The following is an 18,380-nucleotide window of genomic DNA, read 5'->3' on the forward strand; positions in this document are numbered from 1 at the left end:
CTTGGAGAATCTGCAATACCTCGTTACAGTATAGCTTGCTTCCTAAGGGTTAACTGCTACCATAGGTTTAAGGTGAATCACGAGATCTGCAAAGCTCATGGATCAGACTTTGCATGTTTGCCACCAGACAATGATTAGTCTTACCAATGGCCATAATTCAATAACAAAATTATTATAATAAGCCTTGCAATAGAAGGATTCTTATAGCAGTAAACAATAATGGATGGCGCCATAATAGGAAAGATGGTGGATGGTCCTGCCCATATCTAAATGGTTATCAATAACAAAATTCACCCTGTTATACCACAAAGGGGTTCAAGGGTGAGCAAGATTTCCAAAATGGTTCACAAACTTAACCCAGGCAACTTCTCTCATCCTTAATAAAAACCAAAGGTGGAAAGTAGTAGGTTCAGCCAACAGCAATGCTTGCGTGTCACTGAATAAAAAGGGGTAAATTACTTATCAGGTACACAGTATTAGAAACCAAATAGAGGACCCCGTATTCACTCACAACTAAAAGAAAATGAATATCATTTGATACATAAGTTTTATTTATGCAAACCCTTATATATAAATGTAAATGTTAATTCCCCAAGGAAGAGACCAACAACATATTTATAAAAATATATTTCAACAAGTAGTAAACAATACAGGAATTTATCAATACATGAAGTAAATAAACAAATGATCATATAGCTTCAGAGCAAAGTAGAAAATTAAAATGATCTGCATGTGATACTTCCATTTATTATACAATCTCTACTTATAATTGCAAATTTAATATGGGAGCAGCGGATGGCGCTGCCAATTTTTCATGTGGTCATGTCCCTGTGCATAACTAGAGAATATCATAAAAAGGAAATGCTGACTTAAGCACTGAAATTATACATACACTGATTTTCGCTCTAGAACACTGGATCACTACAAGCGTGTGTCTGTCACTGTACAGTGTAATGTGTAAAACTCTAAAATTCTAAATGTCTGAAATATTCACATGAACCTGCTTATTTCCAGATGTTTGTGCTTGTAATAAAAAACACCATTGATCATTTTCATAATTCTTGACAAAATATAAAAACTCACAAAGTCATTCAGAAAAAAAGTTTTTGCTCCTATTGATCGTTTCTTCGAAGTTCAACTACCGCAAATATACATTGCCCCATTTTATTAAATAACCTCTTGCGGAATTAAAAACATCCGCATCAGTTTTTAAAATGTATATGATTTTTTTAAACTTTTAATATGTGCATACAAAAAATAAATGGCCCATTAATGGATAGAAGTTATTTATATAATATATATTTTAAACATATATTTTATGCAAATAAGTTAAGACATGAAATAAAGGCAATAAAATAACAATATGAGAAAATAGCAAATAAATTATATTTGGAACAACATAAAACAATAAAATCTTTCTGAAAATATTCAAATTTATTTTTGACCTTTTGCGGAGGCTTGCGATTCTTGGCATGAAAAGCTCAGGAAATGCAGGTCTCCTTCTGAAGGGAGATGTCTATTGATTAACGCACAATGTTTTTATAGTTAAATTTGTAATAGGACATGTGAATATTTTAAGGCTCAAAAACATGTAATCATGACGAACTGGTGGTTTTGATGGCCACCAAGTATGTACAATGTAAAGTCATTACACAGTGGAAGCCAGCTGGGTATTGATAAGTTATCAAAATTCATCAGAAGACCAAATATTGCTTTAGTAAAAAGTGGTTGATTCCTTGTTTTCAAAACTTTGCAGTAGACTTTACTGGTAGAAGACATTACCACAGAGCAACCATCCACTTGTTCAAAGTTCCAATGTCTTTTGCCTTACTTGCTCTGTTATCTAGACATCTCAGATGCCAAATTTCCATATTCCAAGGTGGTGCAAGTGAATACTGAACATCCAATGACTTCTAGATACTTCACAAACTTTACTCCACAAGACTGACCCCCTAACGTACACAATTTTTGGTTCAACATTACAATGTAGTTGATTTGTTTTGTTATTGATGACTGGTGCTAATCTGTCTCTAGAACAAGTTGGCCACTTTTAGTCTTTTACTAACAATGACCCTAAAATATTACAGATTCATCAAGTTCAGAATGCAAAAAAAGGGTTGGTTTATTGTCAAGTTTCTCTGTCACTTTCTCCAACTGAGTAAAGTTCTCCCAGTCTTTTAAAGCGAGGACCCCAATCACTGAGGTAGTCAAAATTTTGATCAGAGTCCGAGGTTGAGGATTCTAAGGAGCTCAGGGAACCAGCCACTGATCCTCGTCCTTCATAACCATAAATCTGGATTGAGTCATATGGTGGAGCAGTAGGATCATTGTCAGCTTCATGAAGCCTTACATTAATAAATTCATCAACGTCAACGCCATTGGGAGTAGAGGTATGACCTTGTCTGGGCATGAACTGAAAATCAGGCTTAATGTCCTTGCGTGGTAAATATCCATTTATACCATCTGGATTTTGCAAGGTGGCAATATCAAAGGCCTCTGTGTCTTCTTCTCCCCCACCTTCATCATCATAGCGGATGATATTTTCACGAACATCTTCATCATCCTTAATTATGAGAGGCTCGTTTTTGTGTCTTCGGAGGGTAACAAAGAGCACAACAATAACTGGAAAAGAACAATATATAAAATAAATGAATATGGCTACTGAAATATCATACTATGCTTTTTAAAAGCTGAAAATTAATTACCATAATTACATTTAAAACACACATTTCTATAGCCAGTCACAGTGGTGTAGTATTTTTCTTAACCCTCTCTCATAACTATTCAAAACAAAAAATAAAAGTTTTTTTAGGTGGCTTTAGATTCACATTAATTCCCTCTCTCTCTGTTTGTATATTTATTTCTATTCAGATATCCGCAGAATCCATTGTCTATTGGCCAACCTTCATTCTCATACAAGGACTTTCCAGCAAGTTGTAGTAGTAGTAGTGATCTTAGCAGTTCTCCTAAATCTCTCTTGAGAGGCTACAAGTCTATACAGATCTTCTGCCTCTTGGAAGATTGACAGTAGAGACATCAGACATCACCATGGTTAACAGCAGCTACTTCGCTTCATGAAAAATACATTTATGGAGAAATCTAGCTGTTTCTGTCTCTCTGGCTTCACAGTTCAAAATATGGATACATTTCCAGCCTAGCACTTAATCTAATAAAACTCTATTCTGTTCATGCTCTGAAAAAAAGCAGAAATCCATAATTATAGTTGAACCTATTTTGGACTCCAAAACATGAACAATTAGAAGTTAAGTAAATCTACCTGTTAATTCAATCTGCCCTATTTGGCTGTTGTTAAAGTCAGTATTTGACATTAATACTACTTTTTATTGGATTGTGTAGTTAATATTTTATACATTAAAGTCATCATGTTAGCAGTCTCATAATTCAAATAAAGCAGGTCCCTTTAAGAGTGAAAATACTTACCTCTCTTCTGAGGTCTGTACCATCAAACACCACTATGTTCCAGCAAACCAAATCCCAACATTTTCTTGAAAACTGACTCTTCTGGAAGAATCAGCCTCTAGGTTACCTAGAGACATGGAGGTCAATGGGAGGGATCATTGAGCACTGCAGGGAATATACGAGATTGGCACTCTGGGAAAAGTCGGTTTTCTTGAAGACTTCAGGGGAATGACTCTTCTTCAATGGAGTTGTGCTCAGCAGTGCATTGGAGATAAGTAGTTAAAGTGGTTGTAAAGGCTCAAGATATTTTTAACCTTCATGCATTCTATGCATGAAGGTAAAAAACTTTCTGTGTGCAGCAACCCCCGCAGCCCCACCTAATACTTACCTGAGTCCCATGTCAATCCAGAGATGTGCATGAGAGCAGAAACTCTCTTGGCTCTCTGCCTCTTCATTGGCTGAAACGGCAGCAGGAGCCATTGTCTCTCACTACTGTCAATCACAGCCAGTAAGTCAATGAGTAGAGAGAGAGGGTACTAGCCACATTCTATGTCTGAATGGACAGAAAGAGCAGTGGCTCAGACATGAGCCTGCTCTGGTGCCCCCATAGCAAGCTGCTTGCTATGGGAATATTCAACAGGAGGGAGGGACCAGGAGTGCCAGCGGGAGACCAGAGAAGAGGAGAATCGTGGTTGCTCTGTGCAGAACCACTGCACAGAGCGGGTAAATATTACATGTTTGTTATTTTTTAAAAAGTCAATCTTTAATATCACTTTAAATTCTTATTTACAGAGAGCTCTTTTATTTTACTCTTGGGAATTGCAACAGGGTTATTATAAAGGATATTACAAAGAGATTTATCATTACATTTTAGAGCAATTCATTTTACACTGACTGTGTATGTTCTAAAGACATTCAAAACCTTCCTACCTGAGCCTTGTGTTTTCACCTGCATAAGATATACATGGATCATGTAGTTCCATGGTGTCAATTGTTGCCCTGAATGCACAGCCTATAGTAGAGTACCTCTTCACATTCTGGTGTCATACATTTCTGTTTGTGTAGAAACATGAGGCATGCCATGTTACACTGAACAGGTTAATGCATGACGTTTGTCTGTAGTATCAGAATTGACATTATCTATGAAGATACTACATATACCACAATCCCTGGATCTCTCAGTCTACTGCTGGTGCAGGTGAAAGCTACACAGTAATTAGATATGATACAGCCACAAGCAGGCAGATCATTCAAATTCACACAGAGAGGTCACCAAGCAACTGAGAGATGTTTTTATTACATTTGTAGTATGGCATAGAACAAATGGCAGTACATGCATTAGATACTGTGTGACCCAGAACAGGAAGTTGTCTTGTCCCTTTGAGAAATAGGGACAAGCTAGATGTAGCAAACCATTGACATAGAGGAATCAATCAGCCATGACACTCCAAACTGCAGCCACAACATGTGAGCCCATCATTATAATAAAAGGCAAACAAACAGCCCAGGGAATATAACCAAACTAATACCTAGTTCACACAAGAGAAACTTTTTAAAGTGTACATTGTCTTTAACCTTCCTTCGAAAAGACAGAAGTAGTATTTCTAAGGTAACTCTCTGATAATATCTTAGCAGAAATATATGAAGCAAGTAGGTTCTTCTCACTTTTTGCCAGTTTGGGGTCCACCTACAATAAACTTCTACAAAAATGCCAAGTGCAAGAACATGTCAACATCTCCACTATGCTGTGTAAAGATCCAATCCTTTTACTATCCACTTCAACACTGCCATACAAGACTGCAACCATACCAAGGATATGGCTGCAGCTGGATGACAAAACCCCAGTATTAAAATTTACAGGAGCCACAGCTGTTTCTGCTAAAAGTGATTTGAGTGGCTGATTAGCCACTGAATCACTTTTAGAAGCAGCGGGAGGGGTCACCCTACCTCTTCCTCTGCTTTCCAGTGGTTCTCGGGCTTACCTGCCGGATTGGTAAGCCGGTGGCCGTGGTGGGTGGTCATAGAGATTAGGTGAGGAAAGATGGCCTCAGATAATCTCTATGACCTATGAGAATTGGAGTGAAGTCATGACGTCACTTCCTGTCTCGGCTGACCTAGGAGGACCTGGAGTGATGTCATGACATCACTTACTGTCTCTGCCATTTTTTTTAAAGAAAAACATTAGGAAAGCATTAGATCAATGTTTTTTATCTCATCTTTTTCATTGTAGAGGCGAGATGTGGGGTCTTATAGACCCCAGATACCTCCATAAAGAGTACCTGTCATGATTTACATTTGTTGTGATGGCAATAAAGGTGATCAACGAAAAAAAAAAAGGGACAGTGTAAAAACAAAAACAAGTAATAAAATAAATAATTAAGAAAACATTTTAAGTGCCCCCATCTTCCCATGCTCACGCACAGTGTGAACACATAGGTTGCTCCCATATATGTAAACAGTGTTTGCACCGCACATGTGAGGTATCAAAAACATTATAGTGAGAACAATAATTGTAGCACTAGACTTCTTCTGTACCTCTAATTTTAAAACATGACATTTTAGGTATCTATTTACTTGGCATAACATCATCTTTCAAATTTTATAAAACAATTGGGATATATACATTGTGTTTTTTTTTATTAATTAAAGTGTATTTAAAAGAAAAATGTGTTTGAAAATACTCTGTGACATAAAACATTGCAACAATCTCTGCTCTACGGTCTCTGCTAATATATATATATATATATATATATGTTTGGGGGTTCCAAGTAGTCTTCTAGCCAAAAATACAGATTTTTAAATGTAAACAAAAAGTGTCAATAGTCCTGGTCTTCAAGTGGCTATTCTAAAACATGTAATTTAAATCATTTTAAATGCATGTAAAAAATTTAGCTTTTATATTGATAAAATATAATGTTTTACTGACCTTATTTACAATGTGACACAAGACCAGATTTTTTGATCGCCTGTGCCCTACTTCGTACCCTAATTTATTGCAGAACTAGTGGAACCAAAGTAGCGCTTCTCTCATGATTATGTTTTTTTTTTCTTTAAATACACATAGTTTAAGTACCTGAAATTAACTTGCTAGAAGCCTCTTGCAGTCTAAGTGCTCAAACTGCTAGACAGAGAAGCAGTACAAGGAGGTAGTCCGCTGGGATAAAGTGCTTACAGGGCATGTGCTGACAGGAGGAGTGACACAAGGATGAGCTTAAACGTCTGCTGCTTTTCCTTCACTGTCTAATATTACTCTGTGGGCAGGGACAAGACTCAATTGTAGTACTTAAAGGCGAAGTTCACCTTTCGGAGCATGTTACATGTTGCATATTTACAGTGGAACATGTAACATGCTCCTATGTACCCACCTCTATAACAGTGGTTGGGGGATCGTTTCCCAGCACCTACTGTCACTTTTTGAAAGCTGTACATGGCTTCACTCACACAGCTGTGTCATTCATTCACAGTTTCCTGTGAATGAACTACAAGTATCATCTGCTGCCATGACTGATGGCTTGTAGTTCTCAATGAACTGTTAGGGTGCTGGTGAGCATTGATTCTTCCCAGGGGCGGACTGACAACTCATGGGGCCCACGGGCAATAGGGGATCATGGGGCCCCTGTGTCCTTGCCCAAACTCAAAAAAGCCTATGAAAAAGGTACCAGGGGCATCTCATAGGGCCCCTACTGACCCCGGGCCCTCGGGCAGTGCCCGAATTTCCAAATGGTCAGTCCGCCCCTGATTCTTCCTGTAATTCAGTAAAAGTAAAACCTTCAATGTGATTATAGGAAATTAAACTCTAGTTCTTTTATTTTTGATACTTTCTATCAATCCAAAGGTTGATCACCAGCTGTGATGGGAAGAGAATGTATGATTACATTGTAAATCTGCTAATTTAAGAATGGGAAATAAGACAAAGGAGTTTCTGTAAAAGTAGGCAAGTTGCACAAAACTTTAAAAACAGTTTGGTTTGCCAATTTAGGATTTAAAAAAAAATCTAAAAGGACTGAAAATCTGATCTGTCCAGCAATAGCCCTTTGAGGGTTCGTACATACAAGCTCCAAAAAGTAGGTGCTCATAAGAGGTTTGGAGACACATATAAAAATATATTTCAGGCTATACTTTGATGGATTTTGATGAATGTTGACAGCACCATGCTAGACAGCCAGTCAATCACTACTTTATAAAGAACCCTCAATTGGTCATGACTCAGAAGAGAGAGAAGTGTCCCAAAAATCAGCATGCTGGTCAAACCTTGAACTAGGCCACTCCAGATGATAAGTCAGTATTTGGCAGACATTAGGGAGTAATGGGCCTTGTTACTAGTTACCACTGAAATATTACTTATTATTCTTATATTTTTGATTAAACATGTCAATACCTATGATTGTTGTATTATGAGTCCTTAGAAATCAAGGCAGTAATGTATTTATGATTGGGAAAACCAGTAAATTTTCCCACCGCCCTTGTGCTGGAACCTGCTCTCATTGTTACACCTCTTCCTTCATTACTGATTCTTAGTAATTAAACACAATTAAACAAACCAGACCAGGTTATCCAGTAGCTCCACAGTGGAGATCTTTTTATAGGGTACCCCTCTATCCAGATCATGTTTTTTTTTTAACGTGCTGCTACTGGGAGGTAAAGGGCCTAGTGAGTCCAGCCTGGGTCTCTGAAGCAGACCCCTGGGTGGACCTAGTGATAATCTAATTAACTTTTTACCATTAAACAGACATTTGCACAATTTAGTAAACACTCTACAGTATGCAGATGGTTTTTGAATAATGGCTTTCAAATATTACATTAATATGAAGTTAACAACACTTAACTGTTATTTTCTTCCCAAGGCCATGTTAATTTTGCAATAAATCTCTTCTCAGCTTTCATTATTGTTTCTTACTTTCTTCAATAACAATACAAGAAGAAATGTATTGTTTATACCAACATTTCAGCATGCTTCAATGTCTATGCTTACCTAAAAGCAGAACAATACATGCCAAGATTGCTATTAGTGCTCCCATGCTGAGACCAATTGGCAGAACATAAGCTTCGGCATTGCACGACTGGACCACGCCATCGCTGCTGCAACCACAGACCCGTATTGTCAGGGTGCTGGTACTGCTCATCGGAGGATTACCGCTGTCACTTATTATGATCGGTAGAAGGTACACTTCTTGCTTCAAACGGTTAAATCCATTATGTCTTGCCAAGATACTGAGAGAATTATCTGAAACAGTAGAGCAATAATGCAATCAATGAATACAGCCATGTCCACTTTTATCAACAAAATATAGGTCTATATACATAGTTTGTAGGAAAAAGTTGAGTGCTTCAATGAACAGAATTCTATATGTACTTGGAGAAAAGCATGTAGTACCTTCTTTGCTTATGCCAACTACAGCATAATTGATTTAACCTTGGTTTATAAATGGAGCAAATACAAGGGAGAGCATTAACTGAAGTACCATTATTGTGAAAATAACAGATCTGATCTAGAAATTACATACATTTGCTATACACAAAACTAAAGCCCATCAGGTCAAATTGGCACCCATTTAAAACTAAATGAGGCTTACTATTATGTTATCATTTATAATAATACAAATAATATGCCAGCATTTTCAACCTTGATGAAACAGATGTCTACAAAAGTAAGAAAAATTGAGTATTCTGATACTTTTGATATATATATATATATATATATATATATATATATTTTTTTTAGAAGTTCTGTAACTTTCCCATCTTTCTTGCCTGTTGACCCATACATGGTCTACATATCATAATGGCTTTGGAGTGGATAGACAAGACCAGGGGCAGACTGACCATTTGGAAACTCGGGCACTGCCCGAGGGCCCGGGGTCAGTAGGGGGCCCCATGAGATGCCCCTGGTACCTTTTTCATAGGCTTTTTTGAGTTTGGGCAAGGACACAGGGGCCCCATGATTCCCTATTGCCCGGGGGCCCCATGAGTTGTCAGTCCTCCCCTGGACAAGACTTAAAGTAACTCATTAGATCTCTCTTTACATGCTACCTAACAGTACCCGTGCATACAGACTGTTGTAAGCTCTCTATTGCTCCCTATCTCATGTCACAGCTTTCTAGCAGTCTCTAAATAGAAGCTGTGAAACTCTGTGTAAAAAGCTCAGTTTGTCCAAAGATTTTTTTTTTACAGAGCTCAATAGAATTGAGTTTATGTCCATTCAAAACTTTTTCTCCTAGTTTTGGATAGAGTGAGAAAGGTTTATATTGTATGCTCTATTGGGTTTTATGGTTATCGGGGCTCTGTTAGAGAGATTTTGCCTCATTTCCTGTCCTGAAACTCTTCAACAGCAATGGAGATAGAATAAAAACACATTTTAGTAGAATGGAGCAAAGCTAGAGTCCCTGTAAACTTTTTAATACAGATTATATGCCAGGAATTCCTGTTTGGTAAAACCATTGTTAGTGAGATAGAAAGTAAGAGAAAATTTCCCACAGGAAAAAAAGATCAGAGATGTTCTGAACTTGCCCACTATATCAAAAAAAGTTTTTAAGCTTAATATACTTTATACTTAATATACTTTTCATGTTGATCCCAATACCTTTGGCAAAATAGCATATATATAATTTTTGGTTTTGAACTAGAAATCCCAGATCACTATGAGTAGGCTAAATGAGTGAAGAGCCACTTGCCATGGGGGCACTCATGCATGCTTGCTCTGTGTGTCTATAAGACATATAGAGCATGGCTCTGCCCTGCCACCCAACTCCCTTCTCACTGGCTGTGATTGACAGCAGCAGCAGTTTATGGCTCCCACTGCTGTCTCTGAGCCAATGAGGAAGGAAAGAGCCAAGAGCAATAAGGTAAAAAAACATTCAGTCTAATATAACCACTTTAAGGAAGAAGGGGAAAAGGGGGATTAGTCTCTGTTCTGCTTTAGTCACTTGTTTCTCATACTACGGTGTTGGGTCTATTTATCGCATACCAGGGATCATGGATCAGTTTGAATACATCAGAATACTTGAAGAGGTCATGCTGCCTTATGCTGAAGAGGAAATGCCCTTGAAATGGGTGTTCCAACAAGACAACGACCCCAAACACACCAGTAAACGTGCAACATCTTGGTTCCAGACCAACAAGATTGATGTTATGGAGTGGCCAGCCCAATCCCCGATTCTTAATCCAATAGAAAACTTGTGGGGTGACATCAAAAATGCAGTTTCTGAGGCAAAACCAAGAAATAGAGAAGAACTGTGGAATGTAGTCCAATGATCCTGGGCTGGAATACCTGTTCACAGGTGCCAGAAGTTGGTTGACTCCATGCAACACAGATGTACAGCAGTTCTCAGAAACAGTGCTTATACAACTAAATATTCATTAAGTGATTCAAAGGAAAGCAAAATCTTCAAACATTTTTCAGTTTATATAGTGAATGTTTGAGTTTGTAAAGAATACAAACACTGCTATTTTTTTGAACCGTCTAATATTCACTTTTCTTCAATTTTTTTTAGAGGAACAACACAAATTTGATATATTTTTCTTCATGTTTTGATTTGAAATAGAATGTGTAGTGTTCCCACTGCATTTGTGTGTATGGAAATAAAAGCTATTAGAAGGATTTTGAGCTTTATTCACTTTTTTCAACACACTGCTATTATTTTTAACCCAACTGTATGTATATATATATATATATATATATATATATATATATATATATATATATAATCTTACAAAGAAAAAAAAAACACAAAACTTCATTTAGAAAAATTACTGCTTCTTTTTTATATCTGAGTAAAGGTCAACTTTAGATTCTTTTTCAACTTCCATTATGGTTTTTATCCTACATAGGGTAGATAAGCAAAAGGCATACTGAAACTGTTAAGCAGCAGGTAAAATATGCAGTTCTTTTATATGTTCTTAAGACACTCAGCTGTAGTCTCGGTAATGTCATTCAGCTATGGTACTATCAGCCCTAGACATAAAGAATTATGATTCAGCCTGAAGCTTTTTAATGAGAGAGTAAAAACATTTCTAATAAAATTTCAAATTGAGATGGTTCATGCTAATGCAGCAAAGGTTATGTTGCCAGCTTCTCGACAATACACAAAGAGAATGTAATATCATTACATTGATATACACTAGCCTGGTTTTAATATTAAATACAATTTAAAGCCATCACTGTACCCTCTATGGCTGCACACTGAACACTCCGTATGTATTGTCGGTATGTTTAGCATCAATACTCAAAGCTTCATTTAAGCTTAAAAAAGACACTCAAAGATCTCTCTTATAAATCTTTGACTTTGCAGCTTAGCATAATGCTAGAGGTCTTACGTCCCAGTATCTGGTGACTTTTATGGGGATTTTTTTCTAACTCTGCCTTAAATAAGTTCTGAGTGCCTTTTTTTGTGAGATAAGTATCAAATGACTTCAATGTTTTTTTTTTCTGTTTGTTTTAAAAAATTCATATGCTATATATGTCTGCTATTTGTGCACATTTCCCCATGTTTTAGTCCTACAATGTTGCAAATAGCATACATTCAGTGAGTTCCTAACTTCCTTTTCCTCTGTTGTTCTGAAATCCCAAGTGGTGTTATGAGCTCTCTCAACCCTCTTCTGCTTGACTACAGAAAGTCTTGCCTATACTTTATGGAAAGGAAGAATGGGGGAGGTCTTATGTAGTTCAGCAGAGAACAGGGCAGGGCTGACAACATTTCTCTAGTTTTTTTGTGGCACATTCTACTGGAATTCTCATTTTTTTACACCAAGGGATAGTTCACTGTCCTTCTGTTTAAGACTTTGGGGGAAGCAGAGAATGGTCATCAGGAGTAGATAATTTCCTACCATGAGTTGGAACAAACGCTTCAGGCTTAGTGGCCAGTAGGATTAAAAAATGGTGGTAGTTAGTGAGAGTAAAATATGACTATTGACTGTGGTCAGTAGGGGGAAACATAGTTCCCCAAGTTCCCCATTGCTGGTGTCAGTAGAAGGAATGACACCAGCATTGGTGTCAGTGGGAGGAGTTGTGTCGTAGTATTAGAAAAGGAATAGTGCCCCATCATTGGAGTCCATGGGAGGAATTTTATTATTATTATTATTATTATACAGTATTTATAAAGCGCCAATAGTTCGCTCAGCGCTGTACATTACAAAGGGGGACAGAACATGTGACAGAACAATACCAATACAATGCAAAACATGAGGGGATTGAGGGCCCTGCTCCTTGGAGCTTACAATCTAGGAGATTAAGGAGATAAAGGAATAGTCCTTTATCATCGGTATCAGTGGAAGAAATAGTATGCCATCATTGGTATCAGTGGAAGAGATATTATGCCATCATTGGTATTAGTGGAGTCTATAGTGCTCCATTATTGGTGTAAATAGGAGGAATAGTGCCCAGTCACTGGAATCCATGGAAGGGATAGTGTCCTATCTGTGGAATCCATAGAAGGAATAGTGCCCCATCATCTTTGCAATGTACAGCACTGAGCGAACTGTTGGTGCTTTATAAATACTATATAATAATAATAATTTGTATCAGTGGAAGAAATAGTGTGCCATCATTGGTATCGGTAGAAGGAATAGTGCCCCATCATTGATATCAGTGGAAGGAATAGTGCACCATCATTAGTATCAGTGGAAGGAATAATGCCCCATCATTGGTATCAGTGGAAGGAATAGTGCGCCATCATTGGTATCAGTGGGAGGAATAGTGCACCATCATTGGCATCAGTGGGAGGAATAGTGCACCATCACTGGTATCAGTGGGAGGAATAGTGCACCATCATTGGTATCAGTGCAGGTACCTGTCAAAATGAGGTGCTTGCTCCCCCTTCCCCCTCAAAAAGTGCCAAATGTGGCAGTGGAAGACGAGGGGGGATGCAAAGAAGCAGAACGTTCCCTTCTGGGTGAAGTTCTACTTTACATTTTAGCTTTTTACTTGAGGTGTGTCCCCTAGAAAGATAACCAGATCATCATGACCATTGGAAAAAAAAGGGTTTACTGCTGTCTCTTATCCACCTTTGTATACAATATGAAATGTCCCCCTATATTCCTCCATTGTCCCTTTTAGCCCTTGTACAGGTGTACAGAATGTATATCCACCCTAGCTTTTAAGAATGCTCCATGCACTGTACAGTTGCCACGTACAGTTTGTTCATTCAAACAGCAACTTCCAAGAGCTCCAAACTCCTATCACTCATCCACTCAATCTGAGTTCTTTCTGTCTCATAGTACGATTTATTCCTTTTTCATAGGCAAAAGTAAATGTTCTTTAAAAGCTGAACATTATGTTACATGTTCGCAAGAGCATCTACAATCTTTTGCTGCTTGTAGACACTCATTAAGGTTTGTTTCCTGCATTAACCAATTGTTCCTAGTGCAGCTTAAATCTTCTGCATTGCTATTAGCAGGAAAAATACTGACAATATATTAACAGATGTATCTGTCTTGCTTAAAGTGTATTTCACGGCAAAAGAAAAACACACACTATTTAGTACACCTCTACAGTACATGCACATTTCCTAAGCTGTATCTCTTTAAAATGTGCAGAAAATGACTTGATAACAGGGGCGGACTGACAACTCATGGGGCCCCCGGGCAATAGGGGATCATGGGGCCCCTGTGTCCTTGCCCACACTCAAAGCACACCCAAAAAAGCCTATAAAAAAGGTACCAGGGGCATTTCATGGGGCCCCCTACTGACGCTGGGCCCTCGGGCAGTGCCCAAGTTTTCGATTGGTCAGTCCATCCCTGCTTGATCTGCTAGAAACCCAGTGTGTGGCTAATTTTATCTTTGGCCTGACTACCCAGTGCCTTTACTGCTCCAACTACCCCAACCAGCATTGCCAGGTCTGTCTGTTGGACTACAGAACCCTCTGTTCCTCTTCACATGCATGCATTCATTTCTTTCCTGTTTGTGTTGTTGTCTTCAGCAAGGCATCCCTGAGAGCTGCACTTTAGTTTTAGTTCCACAACCAAGGTCCATCCATACCATCAATGGTTCTGATATGAGTTATTCACTTCCAGAACCTGCATTTCAGATAGTGCCCCTGCCAACCACTGGTGACACAAAGGGTCCAGTCTATATATGTGAGCAGTTCATATTCTAATGTTAAAGATGAATTCCAAGTATAGCAATGTTTACATAGTTTTATTGATCCAGTTTGGACCATACCTGTTTGATCCCAGTGGAAGCTAGAAATCATGAAAGTAGGCACCGCTACTCCAGTGCTCTCCACTGGTTTCTGTTTCCCATTCTGAGTGGCTGCACTTAAAGTAGATCACCCGCTCGTCACAGGTGCCATTCAGAGAACACTTCATCACCAATTCACCTCTTTACCTTGTCCAATCAGAGTATGCTTTGCATTCAATGAGAAAATGCAAAGCATTCCCTTAATGGTGCCCTTGCCAAGTGAGCAACCTTCTGTGTTCGCAATGCAGCAGGTTATCTACTCGACACAGGACCAGGAAGCCAATAGATATCACTGCAGTAGCAGAGCCAACTTCAACGATTACCAGCTTCCACCGGTATCCCACAGGTATGGTACATGGAATAATGTAATTATGTAAAAATTGCCATACCTAAACTCCACCTTTAAATCTAGGCACAATAAAACAAAAGATATGCAGAACATTTCCAATACATGGACATTTCCCAATGTTTTGACTCTTCAAAATTGCTGTAAGCAGAAAAAAAATGTTGATCTGCAAGAAATCTAGTGAGCTCCAAACCCCTGTAGTAAGCAGGCAACCTGGTGCCTCAACTAAACTCAAAATCTTAGAAGTACTGTCATCCATCATCAGTAGTCCTATGCTGGACAACAGAGCACCCCCACTCCTCCTGCTCTCCATTCCATAGAGAAAAGATGTTTTGTAGCCTATAGAGGAGAATTGAGCAGGGCTGACAACCCTGCTTGGGATTTCAGAAGTACTGTTGTCATCTCAAATAGAAAGTTATTTTTTGACACTTACTGCATGTTAGCGGTCTGATTATGTCCATATATCTGTGCTCAAAGCGGTACATTTTTTTGCATGGAAAGATGTATTTTTTTTATTGTAGGCCTGAAATGCTTAGGAATAACTCACTGAAATCTGTCCAAACAAGAGTCTAGTAAACATCCCGGGTATGTTACAATTTGAAACACGAAATCATAAATTATAATTTAATAAATAATCATAAAAAATAATAATATAATAATACATTTAATTCAATAATATAATGAAACCAAAAACACTGAAATTTGAAATATAGCTCCAAGTTCGCACATCACTGAGCAAAGTCGCAAAATCGTTTTCAGTGTCTGATGATGAATTTCCCCAATGAATCATTATCACTCAATTCTGCAAGTGGTTCTAATTTACTATCGCTGTTCTCTAGCTGGTCTAAAACTGCCTAAAGGGACGCTTTTTGGACGCCATGGACGTTTCTCAGTTTCCAGGCAGAAAGAACGGTAAAAATGCAGGTAGGGCACAGGACAAAGCACTAGGGACAAAATGTATGTGAAATGGTTTGATACAGTAATGTTATACTATGTGATTTTAGTGTATTTAGTGAATGTCACTTTTTGTCATTTTCAAATTTCCCGCTGTTCTGTCCCCGTACGTCCCGACGTCGCAGGGGATGGAACCCAGATGACAGATGCCGGCATCAGCCGGAGGACATTGCCGGGGACACTGCAGGAGGGACATCGCGGTAAGTGAAGAACAGATCCCGGAGCAACGCCGCATGGTAAGCCCGAGTGTAGCTCGGGGTTACCGCTTGTGGTACTGAAACTTTACCCCGAGCTACACTCGGGAATACCGCCAGGAGGGTTAAAGAGACAAAGCATGGGGAAAGATGCATGCATGGCAGAAATGTACTGAATATGTTTTCCTTTTTTATTTTGCCCAAACTTATGCTTTTAACATTGTTGTGAACATAGGTTCATAGCTGTCTTTTTACACATTTGCAAAAAGACCAGTTCAGCAGGGACTGACCGAGATTCAATCCATCTATGGGCAGGCTGATTGTACTCAAGTCGATCCATCGATTGACTTGGGTACAATAACAACTTCTTTGTTGCTACTGTATAGATGATGTTGTTACAAGTCCTATACTGGGTTCTTGAAGTATTTTTTATATATAGCCCTCCATTAATAAAGTTGGTAATAGATGGTTTGAATCTTGTCTGGTTCAGCAGGGACTGGCTGAGATTCAATCCATCTATGGGCAGGCTGATTGTACCCAAGTTGATCCATCAATAGATTTGGAATAACACTGTCTTTGCTACTATAGAAGATTTTGTCACAAGCCCTTTATTGGGCTCTTGAAGTACAGTATGCTTTATACTGTATATAGTTCTTCATGACTGAGTCTAGCCATAGATGGTTCAAATCTTGACTAGTTCAGAAGGGACCAGCTAGGATACGATTCAACGTTGGGCAGACTGACTGTACCTAGGTCGATCCATCGACTTGTATCCAACAAGCATTTCTAGCATGTGATTATTGCTAGCAGTTAGCAGTAATCATTGTATTCTCCTGGCAGGGATAGCTCCCCATGCCCCCCCCCCCCCCCCTTCACTGGGAGATCACAATAGCTCTGTGGAAGGGATTCCTCCATCAACGCTGACTATGTGGATGGGAAAACCAAGCAATTTTCTTTACTGCAACCCGTGGTTGCAGGAAAGAAAATCACATCGTCTATGTCCTGCCTTAGTCATGAGTGGTGAAATAGATAATTATGAGAGGTCTCTGGATGGGGATGAAGGCTAAGATCTTTTGTTGAAATAAAGCCTTGATGCTGAATACATCCTTTGTATGTGGCTGTCTCGTTTTTTTCTTTAGAATAACAATGGCCTTGTTACACTAGGAGATGTTGTTATAAGCCTTTTATGGGGTATATTTATATATAGCACTTTAGTAGGTGTTTGTTACCTTTTTTAAACAAATTCTATTTTTTTTGTCTTTTCTTTTGTCTTCTTTTTTATTGTGTGTTTTTTTAAACATTATTCCAATGATGTAGACTATTTCTACATAGTCCCATTTATTCTCAATAGTTTTTGGTTGTAAACCTTCAAAACTTAGAAAAACAACAAGAAATTGACATTTACAACCTTCCTTCTTCTACATAATGGCTGGTAGCATTTAGAATGGCAGAAGTCAACATTTTGTAAGGTATAGCTCAGATATTTTACTTTGCATCTCAAGGGGAGAAAAAAAAAAGCGTTAGGTGGACATCTCTTCAAATGTCATCGGCATTCTTCAGATTTAATTAGCTCGTTTGTATGTGAAAGTGTGGCAGTTAGTGAAAATGTGTTTGTTTTATGTGTTATTTTGATGGTCTAAGTTATAGCTGGAATGCTTACTTAACTGCATTTTCTATTGATTTAACCCAGTAATTTGTCAAATCCCAATTCTGATGAAGAGGACATTCCAAGTCACATAAAGCTGTCAGAATGATAACATATATTCAAAATATTGTTCAAGTAACTTACTGGCTTGTATTACTATCAATGAAAAGAGCCTGAGGGAAATTTTCTAGGAAAAAATATATATTCAGCATAATGAAAAATAACACTTATGCACTCACATGTCACTGCATATATCACATTTGCAGTGAATGATCCCACAATTCAAAGCCATGCAGTCCAATTACATCACAAAATACTATTTAATAGAATTTGCTGCTTATTCAATTATAATCATTTTGCCAAGGGATTTTCTTTAGTGAATTTTTTGTAAAGTTAACCCATGTAGTTGTACTTATACATAGGGTTGCCGGAATTGAAGAGAATGTTTTTACTACAACCAATAACAGAACTGAGCACTACGGTATTAATAGTAATAAAGTGTTATAGCTAAATCATCCCTTTTATGCCGGTGTATGAGCACATTTGGAAATAGAGCAAAATGTTCCTATTTGCTGCAAGTTTCACATTATCCAGAACTGTTGGGAATTCTGGTGATAGAGAGGATATGACATTACGGCAGAATGGATG

General features: G+C 38.2%; 1 protein-coding gene across 3 annotated transcripts in view; it reads right to left on the minus strand.

Moving 5' to 3' along the window:
• Window positions 1-612: 612 nt before the first annotated feature.
• Window positions 613-18,380, minus strand: part of CDH8 (cadherin 8) — a 632,421-nt gene continuing 614,653 nt past the window's right edge. For all 3 annotated transcript variants that reach the window (XM_089689822.1, XM_089689824.1, XM_089689823.1), the window contains 2 exons: window positions 8,393-8,644; window positions 613-2,622 (listed from right to left, as the gene is read on the minus strand). In XM_089689822.1, the coding sequence (XP_089545948.1) occupies window positions 2,129-2,622; window positions 8,393-8,644 (746 nt within the window). In that variant the 3' untranslated portion in view covers window positions 613-2,128. The remainder of the gene's footprint in view (window positions 2,623-8,392; window positions 8,645-18,380) is intronic.

The sequence above is a fragment of the Staurois parvus genome, unplaced genomic scaffold, assembly GCF_062004578.1.
Source record: "Staurois parvus isolate SC_StPar_1 unplaced genomic scaffold, SC_StPar_1.0 ptg000498l, whole genome shotgun sequence".
Classification (NCBI taxonomy): domain Eukaryota; kingdom Metazoa; phylum Chordata; class Amphibia; order Anura; family Ranidae; genus Staurois; species Staurois parvus.